This window comes from Momordica charantia (assembly GCF_013281855.1).
Source record: "Momordica charantia cultivar OHB3-1 chromosome 5 unlocalized genomic scaffold, Mcharantia_2.0 BLBB01000005.1, whole genome shotgun sequence".
In the NCBI taxonomy this organism is placed as follows: Eukaryota; Viridiplantae; Streptophyta; class Magnoliopsida; order Cucurbitales; family Cucurbitaceae; genus Momordica; species Momordica charantia.
Window position 1 is genome coordinate 15,847,080 of NW_028275163.1, and position 16,163 is coordinate 15,863,242.

Consider the following 16,163-nt stretch of genomic DNA (forward strand, 5'->3'; position numbering starts at 1 on the left):
TCTTATTTTTCAAATCCTCTATAATCCATTGTTACCCTCTCCAAGTTCTCAATTCTACTTCAATTTTTTTAGAGATTTTCTTGTTGTGGATTGATGTATTTGTGAGCTTAAACTTGTAAATCTACTCTATTGGAGAGTTTTAGTGTGTGAAAAAAATCTTATTTCCACACTTATTTGGGTTTCGTTCTTGAGCCCGGTAAAAGGAACGAAGTGTGGGTTTCGATCTTTGTCCCAAGAAAAAGGTTGGGTTTAGTTATAGATCCCGTAAAAAGAGCGGTTTGTAAGGTTTGGTCTTGATCCCGCAAAAGGACCGGGTTTCCGATCTTGAACCCGTAAAAGGATCGTGCTTAGTGGAAAATATTGACAGGTGCTTGGGGAGTGGAGTAGGCCGAGGATTTGCCAAACCACTATAAATCTCTTGCGTGACGTTTTCTCTATCCCTTACTTTTTTATTTATTGTAATTTATCTTTTAAGTATATTTTCTTTTATTGCAAATATATATTGTGTTTATCTTGAATATCTGTTTCATGATATTTTGAGTTGCTATAAATATTGCATAAATTGTTTTTGTTTAAAAAGTTTACTTAGTTATTTGATTTATGCTTAAATTTGAAAAAGTTTAGTAAATTGATCTTCAACACTATTCACCCTCTAGTGTTGTCATACCGATCCAACAAACTCCACGAAATATAATTTCTCCGAAAATCTCGTGTGAACACACGCAAAATTGATGTCAGCAAGTGGTTAGATAACATAGTTTTGGAAAGTGGGCCTTTCAAAATGACTACTTTTGCCAAAACCCCAAACTTTCTGGCCATTATTTAAAGGTGACTAGAATTTTATTTTTTAATACCAAAAACAATTTTACCCTTCCTTTTAAAACTGACTCAAATATATACCTAATAAATCGTTACACAATTAAATTAGAGGCAAAATGGATGTCGAAACCAAAGTTCAAAATGTCGATGTCGATGGATATTTCTGGAAAAATTACAAAAATAGTGGATATTGATGCAACATTTTTAAATTAGTAAATAAGACTTTAGTTATAGTTTAATTAGCCTGTACTAATCACTTTTTAACCATAGTACCTAAATATATAAGTAATATACTTATGAAAATGTCGTCGTGATGAAAATGTCGAAACAAAATCATGTATACATATACGAAAATTATTTGAATTATTAAATTAAAGTTTAATGTTACTTTTTTATTGATAATTTTTAATCCAATCTAGTTATATAATTGAACAAAATATGTAAAATATAGATATATAAAGTATTAAATAATTTTTAAAAAATTAGATTTAGTTTAAAATTTAAATGTTTAATAATCATTAGTTAAATTGATTTTATTTTATATTGTTTGTTTCTGATTGGTTAAATTTAATTTAAATCTTGTTTTTCTCTTAAATAAATTATTTTTAACATTTTGTTATATTTTTTAGTTAAATTTAATTTAAATTTTGTTTTTTTAAATCCATTATCTTTTTTTTAAGTTTTTGTTATATATTTTCTAGTTACATTTAATTTAATGTTTGTTTGTTTTTTAACTAAAAAGATAAGAATTTAACTTTAGTTTCTTTAAAACAAACAGAAAAAACGTTCAATGTCGTATAATGTTTTACTATTATTTTCGACTTTTCTTATTGTTTTTCCACAAGCTTTGAATTTACAGAAATTTGAAAATATGTTTTGAATAGGAATTTTTTTTTTTAAGGTTTGGATTCAAAATTTTCGATGTAGATTTTTTCTTGAAAAACAACATATCTTACTCTAAGTCTCAACTAACTAGAAGGCTATCATGGATCCAGATTTTCTCAACCGTGATTCAATGCAAAAAAAAAAATGACATTTTGTCGACATGTAGATATTTCCTTGACATGTCGATATGTCGATGACATTGGGGAAAAACAATTTTCTCCTCCATGTCGACGTCGAGACTGTCGACACGTCGACATGTCGCTCGACTTGAACGAAATTTTGAAGAATGGTCATAACCAAGCTAGAACTTTGAGCTTGGCCTGAAAAAGGTTTGGTCATTTTTCAATCTAAAGGTATAATAAATAGGGACCATTTTCCTTAAAATTGGAAAAACTAGATTTGTAATTTTTTTTAATTGCAATAAATTTGTAAAATTTTGCTTCTATTTTATTTATTAAAAATAGGAACCCAAGTGCTTTTCAATGTGTCAGCAAACAATTGAAAGTATCACAAACTGCAACTGCATATTTGTGTAATCCAATGTAGTTCCATAATGGCTATCAAAACAAACCAACCAATCATTAATGTTAAATCCAAAATCCAAAATCCAAAATCCAAAATTCAAGCTCTCTCTACAACTCTATCTCTATAGACTATAACATCTAAACCTGAAATGTACATCAGCCGCTTGGACAGTGATCGGGAAGAACCCCATGAAGTCAACCGCTCTAATTCTTCATGCAAAGGCAAGGCCAGATCAGTCTCCTCCTTCTAAACCTTTCCTCCTCTGCCAGACATCGAATTTGAAATCCTACAACCGAGGACTCTGTGAAATGGGAACAATTTATACTGATGGATAATACTTATGTGTCAACTGGAACTCGAAGATCATCGTCAAGGCTGGGCGGAGATAATGGTGGGATAGCTGAGAGGTCAGAAAAATCGTCCAGAATTTCCAGGACCCTTCTGCCAGTTGCTTGAGAATCCCCCCTATTAATACCGAACTTTCGAGAAGATATAACTCCGGAGTCAATTGGTCTAGAAGAGTTGCTACTCTCAACAGATGATAAGAATTGATCTTTGGCCAGTGTATTCTGAACAGCAGATGAGATAACAGAACTAAAGATGCCAGAATTCCTCAATCCTTCAATAATGACCTGTAGATAGAATACATAACATTTGAGTTTCTCTTGCAACCATGCGTTTTATCTACGCAAAATGATTGGTCATTCAGAGTTATATACTTGAAACAAGAAAGATTTAGTTCAACTCACCATAGGTGCATAAATCCGAGTCAGAATACCCTTCCTTAAAAGTTTCAAGTTCAGTGTTTTATCAGTCCAGACAATTCGTTCACGATACCTAAAACACAACAGGAACATATTAAAACCCATGATTCATGTGAATCTTAAGGCTCGAGTCTTAAACCATCTCCCAGTCATAAGCAAGAAATTATGTCTAGCAAGTTGAAAGAGGACATAATGAGACAGTAGGGAAGAATGCTTGGTATGAGAGCTCACAAGTCACAACTATTATCTCAGGAATGCTTTTTCCAGTGACAAATGTTCAGAAAAAAGCATTCAAAAAGAACCTGGAGGTCAACTAGTCATTAGAAATGAGACACTAGAAAACAAACTGAAAACTCAAGTTATACGTCCTTGATATCATTGCGGAATTTCCAGAAGAAAAAGTTAGAAGCATCCAATACCATTGAGTAAAGGCTTCTCATTAAAATCTAAGGTAGGCATCTGATGACTCATTCGTGACATTTGACATCATAAGCTTTATCATTTCTTTTTGGTTCTTCTATATATACAACCCATGAGACCTTATTATATCTAGTCAATAATATGGAGATTAAAGTTATAATAACTGCAAAATAACTACCAGCGAAGCATTTCTTCCTCTGTTGCAGTTGAAGCAATTATGAATGCCTGTAAAGAACAGTGTGATAAAGATGTCAAAGAAAATTTCACCGTATGTAATCTAACAAAGAGATACAATAATGATTTAATGAACAATTTCACTAATTACAATTATACGTACACATAGTGAGCCAAATGGTCTCAAATTTCTTTATATATACATGTGCCTCATTTTTAATCCATATGTCAGAAATACATGCTGCATACCGTAGCACTAACTACTCTCATTTATGATGAAAATCAGGTACATGTTAATGATAAAACCACATTTGCAAAGACCCAAAAATGCATATGTAAAAACAAGCTATAAAGTATTTGTTGCAAGGAAGAGAGTGCTTCCAGCTACTATTCCATACTTGAGGCTTCCTATAGCATTTTGTTTTCCTAACTATTGACAAGTTAGTCTCCTTGCTAAATGGGATGGAGATTTATGGATGGAAATCTCAAAAGAAGAAACATTAGCCTCCTCGCTAAATTGGGATGGAGATTTATGGATGGAGAAACATTCTTTATTAAGGGCGACCATTACCAGTAAATACAGCTCTCAAAGGGGGCCTTTAAACTATAAGGCTCCATGAACTTCGAAGGGCCATGCAGATCCATCGTCAGCATTGCAGCCTTGTGGATGCATTGTACAAGTTGAAGCTTCGGAGGGAGTAAAATTCTATTTTTGGAGGATTTTTGGATAGAAGAGGCCATGCTTAAATCCTCATTTCCGAAACTATACAATGTGGTCAACTCCATGGGAGCAAGTGTGAGCCACTGTTGGACAGAGACTTCTAACAGTTGAAACTTACTTTCTAGAAGGAAACCTCGCCGATTTAGAAAGCATGATCAAGTTGCTTGATATCTTAGGCCTTATTAGGCCTTCTACGGAAGAGGATGTTAAAAGGTGGACTCTCCCCAGCAGTGGTTGCTACACGGAAAAACCCCCTGTCCCTGCTCTTACGAGTCCTCATGCTCCTTTTGACCATGCCATGGTTGAGATCATTTGGAAGGCAGATATTCCCAAACAGGTAAAGGTCTTTCGTTGGGTGTTCATCCAAGGAAAGTTGAATACATGTGACTTGTTGCAAACAAAATGACCAAAATGTTCCCTCTCACTGAATTGGTGTGTTATGTGTAATCGAGATTTGGAGGACCGCCATCACCTTTTATTCCAGTGCACCTATGCTGCTGCCATTTGGTCTAAAATCTTTGGCCTATTTGGTATAACTTGGTGCTTCCTCAACAATTGCAGTGTGACCCTTAATAAACAGTGCTCCATTTAAGGGGTGGGGTAGATCTCTTTGGTCCAACATGGTTATGGCTTCGCAATCGAAAATCTGCTTTAAGAGAAACCAGAGGGTTTTCAAAGAGAGGTTTTCTTGTCTCGAGGATTTGAGAGTGGGAATCAATTAGATTCTTTGCCTCCATCTTAAATTTCTCTGAACTTTTTTGTAATTATGATCTTTATACATATTACGGCCAACTTCGAATCCTTTTTGTAACCCTTGGCATTGCAGGATCATCTCCCACTTTTTGTCTGAGCTTCCTTCTATGATCATATCAAAATAAATAAAAAATAAATAAAAAAAAAAGGTAATTCAGAAGGATAGATCCTGACCCTTTGAATTTTTTAGTCTCGGTATTATGACTTTGAACCAGACCTATCAGAGAAACATGGATATGGACAGTGGACAAGATGCAACATAGGTACACATATATCATTTTCGAACAAACTAGCATAGGAACACATTTATTGATATATACAATTATTTTTTCAACTCGTTTCAACAACTTTCACATAAAGTTTCCACCTAACAGCCTCAAGATTTCGAGGTCTTTATGAGGGAAGAACCCAACCTTTTCTCTCCGGCTTATTTGGTACAGTACAGTCTTTGTGCATCTAAGAGTGAAATAAGTAACCATATATTCCTTAATTGTTAATTACACTCATCATATCTGGTGGAATTTATTACAGGATCTTTTGCCGATCTATAACTCTTAAGGATGGCTCTCAAAGCTCAATCTCTCACCTTTATAGGGGCTTCTTTGATTTAATGTGATGCGAGCAATTATCTGGAATATTTGGCAAGAAAGAAACACAAGGATCTTTAAGGTCATTTTAAACTGTGGGAGGAAGTGTAGGAACAATTATCTATTAGGCTTCTCTTTATAGCACTAATCCCAAATTTTTTTGGTAATTACTCCCGTTCAATTTCTTTCACTGGAATGTGTTTTTGTAGTCCCCTAGAAGCTTTTGTAAATTTCATCTCATCAATGAAACTTCGTCTTTTGTAAATATAAACAAATCTTTTCTTTTATAATTACATATAAATACAAATCTAGAGTGAGCTATATACAAAAGTGTTAAGACTTAAAAAGAAACAACAAAAGAAGTTGGTGGAGCACAATTAGCAGTTGCAATGGCTTAAACTAGAATGATAAAACAGTAAAAAGGTAAAAAGGTAAACAAAAAAACAGAGGGTAATGGAACTCACAGCTCTATCAAATTCTAACATAAAGCATCTTTTAACATCCTCTTTTGTTGGTTTGCAGCCACATCGATCGCGTCTTGAAGTCAAATCAGAAAATTTAGGGTATGTGTAATGTAGAACAGCAGCTTCGTCCAACTTGATCTCACTACCAATTGTGAAATATATATGCACCAAGTACAAATAAATGATCAATATAGATCAGAAATTGTTAAAGATGATGTCCTAGTTTTAACCTACTAAAGGCATGATAGAAGGAATTAATGCATTTAGTGAAAACAAAGAGGAAAAAGATTCCCATGGATCCAAGTAACGGTCAGCTTTACTGCTTAATTAAAAATATGCTGACATAAAAGCACTTTAAGATAAAAATATGTGCACAGCAAATAGATGAAGTAATATATACTTGGGAGTCTTCATGTAATTGTGCCATCGATGTGCCCCATTTGGACGAAGATGATCTCGAACCCGAGCAGCTGATTTTCCATTTCCATATGTCAAGAAATAGTTTGGATTGCCACGGGTTGCATCTTTATAATTACCGAAGTATACATCTTTTGGGAGATGGTCATAATTCTTTTTAAACATCGATACCTGAACAAGCATAAAGGAGTACAGAAAAAACTTAGTCAGGTTCAACCACAAATAGTTTAGCAGCCCTAGCCCATCATATTAGTTCTACCAAGACTCTTTTCTGTTTCAGATAGAGTATACAAACTAAAATGTCTTATTACAGGCTAAACAGAAGAACGAATATCATTTAAAGGTAAATCACAGAAAATGGTAACAGGAAGCAAATATTGTAATGAAACTAGATCTGAATCCATGTATGTTTAATTAGTCACAAAGATGAGCCTCTGCTTCTTTAAAATTTCAGAGAAAGAGTGTGATAGAATACTAAGGGGGGAAAGCATAATGGGATGTTTGTGTGTTTTCTGAAAATAATTTTTTCAGTGATTTGAAAAAAGGTTCAGAGAAACTCTATAACTAAGTTGTTTCCTGTGTGAAAATAAACCTTTTTTGAAGAAATGGAAAACTAATGAAATGATTACATTAAATTCAAACAGGCCCTTACAATTTACAAGTTCAGTACCATGTAACTACATAAACTTAGAACTAAAAAAAAAAAGGTTACATAAGCTTGCATTTCTTTTTAATAACTGTTAGGCAATTTAATTAATAGAAAATTTCTGAGTCCACGTTGCATTACAATAATATTTTATTAGTTAAACCCTTGCTGGATAGCTTTGACCAAAATATATGAAAGAAATTATACCTCGCTGAAAGGTTCCTTTACATCATCTCGCTCAACACTGCTCTCCTGAAACAAAATACAACCAATATATCCTCCAACATCAACGACAACTTAAATTAAAGAGATTAAGTTCATGTAGTTAGCACCAAAGTGAAGGCATTCGATGAGACAATCACATGGAACAATCTTGAAGAAAACTTTAAGAACTTGCTTCACTCACATAATTTGGAAAAATAACCATATCAACATTTGCAGGCACGTCAGCAAGCAATTGTCTTAATGAGTACTCTCGTGTACCCGCAGGGTGCATCAGTTCATCAGTATCCAGATGGATGATCCAATCCATACCAGCACTCTGTTCAATAAAAAATCAAATATCTAGATAGAAAAAGTTTACAAATTAAGGAGCTATGTCGATGTCCAGGACAGACTACAGAGAAAAAAGTCCAATACCCTTGCCATGACAATAGCCATTTCCATGTTCAGAGACTGTTTCACGAACAATTCATAATTACATGGTTTGTAGAAGAAGCTTGCCAACCATGTCTCATTCCAAATCCGACTAAAATTCAACCAAAAAAAAAAAATAGTCAGTTAATAAAAAGAATCAAAGATTATCCTTTCTGAAAAAACAAGCGTTACAAAAGAGAATTCATAAGCAAAAAGATGAAGGATCTCCATGGAGCCACACAACAAAGGAAACAAAGGGCTCTCTATTCTTTTTATTTATTTTTCTGTGTGCAGACCCAAGAGTATATTTTGGTGGGTGATGACGTAGAGAGGATAATTTAGCTTCCTCAATGAGCTTGCGAAAAGATTAATCTGGCTCAGGATTTGAAAATAAAGATAAAAAATTACAGATCAATCGTTAAAGGCAATAAACAGGGAAGGGAAGGTTAGTCACATCTCAAATAAAAAATTTACTGACCTTTTTGCTTGCTGCTCTTCTAGCTCTCTTGTTCTGTATATAACTTTCACTCCCTGAAAACCAGTAGTTTTTACTTGAAGATGTCGACACCCAAATACAAGAGATATAAATCAATTAACATAGAGTTAACAGTGTGAAGGCACATCACAGGACATGGCTCACCGGAATGGATTCCAAGACTTTGGATACATTTGGGGAGGCAGCCTTCCCTTCCACAAACAGCAAAAAGTTTGAAACTCCAATAACCTTGTGATAAAAGATCCAGGGTAAAGTCTGCTCTAAACCAGCAGAAGTGCTTGTCGTAACGCATATCTGATAGGTAGAAGGTTGACGAAATTCATGAATACATAATACACATTCATTTGGGTCAAACAGAATCGGCATTAGAATGAAAAATTGAGCCATGAAATGGGATCTAATCGACAGAGACAGCCATTAATTAAGCCCAGCCATTAATTAAGCCCACTCGCCAGGACCCAAACCACCATAACATGATTCGATAAATTGGGGTCACACGAAATCAATTGAGATACGAAATAAGCAGCAAGATACAACAATCCAACGCATGAACAGAATTTCAGAACATGGAGAGAAACTCACCTTGGGCTTCAGATCGGAGGCGTAGTCGAACTTCCAGTCCCGGTAATAAGAAAATGCCGGCGAATGGGTTCGACCTAGAAGATCAACGCAATCCGAATTGGAAGAATGGGAATGGAGGGAAGGGGCGGTGGTAGACATGCCGGGGAACTCATGGTGGTCCGGCGACCAGCGAGAAACGGGGTCATTGAGACCGCCCCGCCATTGGAGGAGGAAAGCGAAGCAGGCAAGAGTCAAGGGGAGAAGAGTTAGGAGCAGAAGGAGGCGCGAAGCAAAAGTGTGAGAGGAAGAAGGAGATTGAGAAGAAGATGTGGGTCTTAGAGAAGAATATTGACCCGCCATGTGTAGTTGAGTTGCAGGAACTGGAAGAGAGAGAGAGAGAGAGAATGGGAGAATTTAGAGTGAGAAATTGAAGAGCCCAGGAAGGAAGGATGGTATCTAGAACCGTTTTGTCGTTAGGTGTTAATGGCCGATTTCAGTTTTTTAATTTTCTTACAAGCAATCTCAAGATGATGATTGGTCTGTCGTTAGGTAGACAGACCAATCATCATCTTCCTTTTCTTTTCTTTTCTTTTCTTTTCTTTTTTTTTTCTTTTTTTCCTCTAGGTTGTTTCAATTTATTCTTTGATATTTTAACATTTTTATATTATGCTATTCTATTTTTTTTTAAATAATGTTAAAATTAGTTAATTAGCAAATATATATTTTTGGTCTCTCCAATTCGGAGTTAGTAGTTTTGGTCTCTCGGATTTGGAGTTAGTGTTTATTTAATCTCTAAAGTTTGAAAAAAAAAATCACCGCCAATCATAGATCTAACTGTGTAATTGAATGAGGATATAACAGTCCAAGCCGAGAATTCAGACCAAGATTCGGAATCCGGATTCAACACTTAATTGTACACTTAATTGCCTCTGACATTACCCTACATCCCCTGAAAGTCACTCGACTCAAGATTGGCAAGCACACTTAACTTTGAAGTTCTTATGATCGTGTCACCAAAAAGGAAAGTGTACATTGTTGGTATAGGTAGTGACTTTCAATTCTTTTAAGTCTTTCTTAATTATGCATCTATGATCTTATGATCTCTCTCATTCAAATGTGGTATCGATTCATTCATGTACCCCTCCTTTTTACTCCGGCGTCACAGAAGAACAAGGACGTTTGTACAATGAATGTTTCTCATTCAACTAGATGATCAAGACTTGTTCCTCGTCCAAATATGAACGGAGGAACTCATTCTCCCTTCTAGATTTAGATGAAGAACGACCTCGATCCCTCATTCTAGATAGATCATGACATTAAAGGCTTTCAACAATGGTGGAAGATTAGAGAAGAGGGAGAAGAGCGAGTTTTGTCGGAGAAGAGAAGAGGGAAGGACATGAGTGTCTACTCATGGAAAAAAAGTAATTATTAAACTAATCATATTTTTCAAAATCAATAAATCACATTATTTACTGTTAGTTAACTAATAGTCAAAGTAGCTCGGGAATCATTTAGAACATTTTTCTCACACTTTAGGTACTAAAAGGGTCTCTTTTTAAACTTTGGGGATCAAAATAGACACCAACTCTAAACTTCACGACCAAAATTGTATTTTGCCCCTATATGACATGATACTAGCTAGTCTGGCAAAAATTCAAAAAAGTAATTAAACCACACTTTTGCAAATAAATAAATAAACCACCCAAAAGAATATATGGCGAAATTTCAAATAATTCAATTTAGAGAAAGAATTAGTAATTTTTCTCTCGACGTGATGTCTTTTCTAAATTTCTACCCATTCATTACATATATCATATAATATAAGTTTAGGATAATTTTAACCTTAAAAAAAATATAAACATTGTACACTAAATTAAATTTTTTTAATGAAAATCTGAATTGAAAAAATATCCATTTTCTTTTTCAATTTCCGTTTCATCGTCAATCTCTGAATGAAGTAAAAGTTCAAAAAGAAAAAGAAAAACTTAATTTTCCATGTAACATCAATGACACCTCATTAAACAAGGTAATATAGTCAACAAAAAGAAAAATAATAATGTATACGTATCTGTCATTAGGGAAAAAAAGGAAATGTTTTAGAGTATTTCAAGAAACATTCTAAAAAATGTAAGAGAATATTTGACAACAAATGCTTATTTGTTAACAAATTTTTGTTGAGTACAATATTGTTTATATTTTAGCCAAATTAAAAAATATAAAACTTTTATTTTATATTTTAATTCAACTAAAATTTTAGAAGTATTTGAAATAATAAAAATGAAATTAAAAAGTTGTTAGAAAGAGTTTTATGTTTTAAAATTAAATTAGTATCACATGAATCTAAATATGATTTAAAACAATTTAGTAATTAAATTACTTACTGCTTTTTCTTTAGAATATTACATTTAAAATAAGGAATCTGAATTCAAACTTATGGCACCATACCAAGGAAGTACATATTGCGTACTTGAACTAAGTTATCATATTAAAAATCATTTTTATTAATAATTTCTGATAAAGAATAAAACAAATTGAACACTGAAAAAAAAGTGATATGTTTTCTTTTATGTTATGTGTTTTCTGATACAAATTGAAAAATTCCCACAGGATAAAAGGTTACCCAATTTTTTTCCTAGTATATATATCTCAATTTTTTTATATCATTTTTCAATCTAAGACGAGCTAGAGAGACAATTTTTCTTCGTTCCATCCTTTTTTTCAAATACTTTTGGAGTAAAATAAATTTGGGAATTGAATCTTCCATCTAAGGGAGGAGCAATATATCTTAACTACCGAATTACGTTCATGTTGGTCTTTTTTACTTCATCCTTCATATTAATTCTTTAATTCACTTGATAAGATAAACTAAATTAAGTTAAAATTATAAATTACTGGAAGAAATATTCTTCGATTTAGAAATTTCAAATATTAATTTTGGTAATCGAATTCAAAAGATGATATTTAATAATTAAATTTCGTCAAACATGTTTGTGATGATATAATTTGCTTATACGACTGAAAAATTAACGGTCCTATATAATTTCCCCTTCTACAAAAAATTTTCACATACAAACCACAATATACAAATAACGAAGAAAACGGTAAAGAATAAGAAAACGACAAATACTAGTTTATCAGAGCTACGTCCAGTCTTCCACTCAGATGTGGGTAATACTAATAATCGTTTAAGGATTGGATATAAAACTCTCCCAAAAAATATCCCCTAGAGGTCCCGACAAAAGCCCCCTAGCTTCTAACTATTTTACACAATTAATACTTAGGTATAGGAATGAAAAACACAATAGATCAAGATACAATTACCCCAATAAAAGCGATCTTGATCTCTCCTAATGTCTCTGCCAATACCCAAGCCGCTGCCACAAAAACTACTACCAAAAAACCCCAATTTGGCTGCCCTTAAAATTCTGATGACTACTCCCCACAAAACATAAAACTCATATATATATGAGTATATGAAATCTAAAAATAAAGGTTTGGGCTTTTCGCCCATCATTTGTTTTCACCCATTCCTTTTATTTATTTACTTTATTTTGTAATAAAACTAATGATGCTAAACATGTGGCTGACTTGTTCTTCAGGGATGTAGTTAAATTACATGGCATTCCTAGAAGTATTGTTAGTGATAGAGATGTTAAATTTCTAAGTCACTTTTGGAGAATACTGTGGGGAAAATTATGCACTAAATTAGTTTACTCTACTACATGTCATCCTCAAACTAAGGTAGTTAATAGAACAATGGTGACAATGCTTAGGGCTATAATTGATAGAAACATCAAAAGTTGGAAGGATTGTTTACCATTCATTGAATTCGCATATAATAGGGTTGTCCATAGTGTCACTAGATGTACTCCTTTTGAGATTGTTTATGGATTTAATCCTTTATCACCACTTGATTTATTACCTTTGCCTTTTAACGAGGTTGTGAATTTTCAAGCTGACAAAAAGGCAACAGCCATTTAGGAGCTACATAAAGAGGTTAAGGAAAGGATTGAGAAACAAAACACTAAAGTAGCTGCGAGAGTCAATCAACACCGAAAGCCTATTGTATTCAAAGAGGGAGATTGGGTCTGGGTTCACTTTCGAAAGGAACGATTCCCACATCAGCGAGATTCTAAGTTAAACCCAAGGGGAGATGGACCTTTCCAAGTGTTGAAGAAAATCAATGACAATGCCTATCAAATTGACCTCCAAGGTAAGTATGGCGTGAGTGCTACTTTTAATGTGTCTGACTTGACTCCTTTTGATGTAGGTGACGATTTTGATTCGAGGACGAATCCTTCGAAAGGGGGAGAAGATGATATGAGCCAAGATGCATTAGCCTTGCCGCCAGGACCAATCACTCGTTCAAGGGCTACACAGTTACAACTAGCATTTGATTATAGCATCCGAACAGTAGCGAGCTCCACTAATAGACATCAAGAGGATAAAGATGAGAAAAAACTTTATTCATGGTACCAAATGAATATACAAGAAGATGATGAAGCCAAATGAAGACACGGGAATAAGATAAAGAAACTTTGTATTAAAAAGGTTAATTTTTTTTAATTGTTATTTATTTTATTTTAGGCCTTTTATATTTTTAGCACAATGATGTGGGCATTGAATTTATTAATTTTTAATTTAACTATGTTACTTTTAATTGGGGGTAGTATAGTCTTTTAGCTTCTTTTAAGATTATGGATTTAATCTTGTGAACAGAACGATCAATGAATAAAGAATGAATTTGGAGTGTTTTAGCGTGATGACTAAGAGTTTATAAACTTTGCAATTCTTGATCTAGGTTGCAAACCCAGAACATTCAAGCTAGGTTTGATCAACCTTCTTGTGGAGTGTTCAACCTTGAATAGGAAACTAGTTCTCCTTACCTCTTGGTCTTCGATCATCAAGGTAATCTTCGTCTAATCTTTCCTTGGGATTGGCTATTTGACCTGAGTTTTATGAAATTGACAGTTAGGGGTCCTCCTTAGGTGAAATGGTTCTTTATCTGTAATTTTCTAGGTTTCATATCATAAGGTCTTGCCCTGAACCATCTGCAGATACCCTCTACATCCTCTGTCTCTCAAATCCCCTGGCAACCTCAAACTCAGACAAATAAACAGAAGATCTCTTGTGGCCTGTTACCACAACCCTGAATTCCCTTTTAAGCTTCCAGCAACCCCCAACAAACTCACTGTTGTAGCCATCCTCGTCTAGCTTCCCTGCACATAACAAATTAAATCTGAAGATAGGAATATACCTGACGCCTCGTAGCACTAACTCGGCACCTTCGCCTGTCTTCAAACAAACATCTCCAATTCCTCTGAATTTGGAGATACTCTCATTCCCCATCTTCACTAAGCCATAATCACCTATAGCAAGAGATGAGAACCAAAGTCTGTCTGAAGCAACATGCGCTGATGTTGCAGTGTCCACTACCCACTGGTCTACAGACATGTTCCTCTGAACACAAGCCAAAAACTATCCAATCTGTTCTTCTCCTGTTACAACGTCTATAGTATTGTTCCCCTTCTCAAAATCTTCTTTAAATTTCCTGCAAAAACGTTTAACGTACTCCTTCTTGTGGCAATAAAAACACTCCACTTCCCACTGGAACTCCCACTGCCCCTACTATATCTATGTTGTTGCTTCCCATTGTAATTCATCTTTGCATTTCTTTGTTCTGAGCTACCAAAGCTGATTCAACCCTGTTCTCTACCCCTGAAGTAGATGCAAACATTTATGGAAAATATACATACATGCGTAGCGGAAGCAAGCAAGGATCGAAATAACAATCTAGATGCATAATACAATCTAGGATTAAAAATGCATGATCATACATTATGATGCTTAGAGAAAAGTAGAGAAAAATACATACCTTTGTAGCTTTTCAAATTTCTTCAAATAGCTCTAATGAGGACCACCAAGAGATCTTCCTAGCTATTCTCAAGGCTTGGAATAGAGTAGTGAGGCTCTTTTTAGAGAATGAAAAATTTGAGAGAAATATGGAGCTAAAATGAGTTATGTAAACTTTTTGAAAAACATCGAATGACCAAAGGTTCCAAGAGTTTTCAATGTTTGAACAAAAGTCTTCTTAAATAGGCAAATTACATGCAACTCTTGCATGTCAAAGTTCACCAAAAGCTTACAACACATATTTCACTCATGCATGACATGGCTAAGTGTCAAAATGCATGTCTAAGTTCACTAAAAGCTTACAACACATACTCCACTCATGCATGGCATGACTAAGTGTCAAAATGCATGTCTAAGTTCACCAAAAGCTTACAATATACATTTCATTCATGCATGCCATGGTTAAGTGTCGAAAAATGGATTTTTTGAGATTATTTAAATGCTCCACTCAACAAGTTAGTGGAATTTTCCACCAACTTGGTTAAAAACATTTTTTTTAATATTCTTAGTCAACTTTTGAATTTCTCTGGTCAAAGTCAACTATTTGACTTTTTCTAAAATTCGACTGTTTGATGAAATCCATGCCTCCGATTATGATTCCGTATTCATAATTTTAATATTTAAATTCCTATTTAAATATTTTGACCAAATTTCTCAATTGATATCATATATCAATTTCTTAATCATATCTCATATGATTAACCTAATTGTACGATTCGAATTATGCCTTCAAATTATTCCAAGTTTATTCCTATATGAGATAGCTAGGAGACCATATGGACCTACAGATCATGAACTCCAATGATCCGAGATTAACCGGTTAAACTCTTTAACCTAGTTAACCAACATTCGTTAACTATCGGGTCACTCCACTAAAGCCCGTAGTTGCACTCTCCCCACTGTAGATATATTATGTCCATTTGATATAAAAATGATCGGTAAGTCGACCCTTCACAGGTTGTTCGTAATTACAGCTAGGTCAAAATACCGTTTTATCCCTGTAATTACCTCTTGTTCCTTAAGTCTCACTGATCCTCTAATGAACAATGATTTGTAGTCCAACTATCAAATAAAAAAAAAATCCTCTCAAACCTTTTGATGAGGGTGGCGCCAATTGTTCAAGACTTGGATTCAACCTTTAAGAGAACAACCTCTCTACTATCCCAAAATTGGGTAGAAGTGAATTCCTTCTTGCACCCTATGTCCCTAGCTATCTATCTGGTCTTACCCCTGAAATGGAAGGCTTATTGAGCTAGTGCTGTTGAGCTGCTCTCACCCATTTAGATCTAAGGATAATCCCAAGTAAACAGAAGTTCATAGTTAGCTTAGGATTAAGATCGAGTTACCTAAGCCATCAAAGTCGAGATAGTCAGTTTCAGACA

At 34.2% G+C, this 16,163-nt stretch overlaps 1 protein-coding gene and 1 long non-coding RNA gene across 2 annotated transcripts; both read right to left on the minus strand.

Moving 5' to 3' along the window:
* Positions 1–2,202: 2,202 nt before the first annotated feature.
* Positions 2,203–9,345, minus strand: LOC111025043 (glycosyltransferase-like At2g41451). Its single transcript, XM_022302895.2, has 11 exons — positions 8,890–9,345; positions 8,452–8,601; positions 8,290–8,342; positions 7,815–7,923; positions 7,582–7,716; positions 7,383–7,427; positions 6,513–6,700; positions 6,113–6,254; positions 3,592–3,638; positions 2,979–3,066; positions 2,203–2,861 (listed from the first exon to the last, which is right to left on the minus strand). Exons 1-11 carry the CDS (start codon positions 9,226–9,228, stop codon positions 2,568–2,570), a joined length of 1,590 nt encoding a protein of 529 aa, XP_022158587.1. The 5' UTR covers positions 9,229–9,345; the 3' UTR covers positions 2,203–2,567.
* Positions 9,346–12,865: 3,520 nt separating this feature from the next.
* LOC111025040 (uncharacterized) lies at positions 12,866–14,917 on the minus strand. The gene is made up of 3 exons (XR_002603442.2): positions 14,744–14,917; positions 13,755–14,586; positions 12,866–13,294 (listed from the first exon to the last, which is right to left on the minus strand). It is a non-coding gene; the product is annotated as an uncharacterized LOC111025040 (long non-coding RNA).
* Between the last annotated feature and the right edge of the window lie 1,246 nt (positions 14,918–16,163).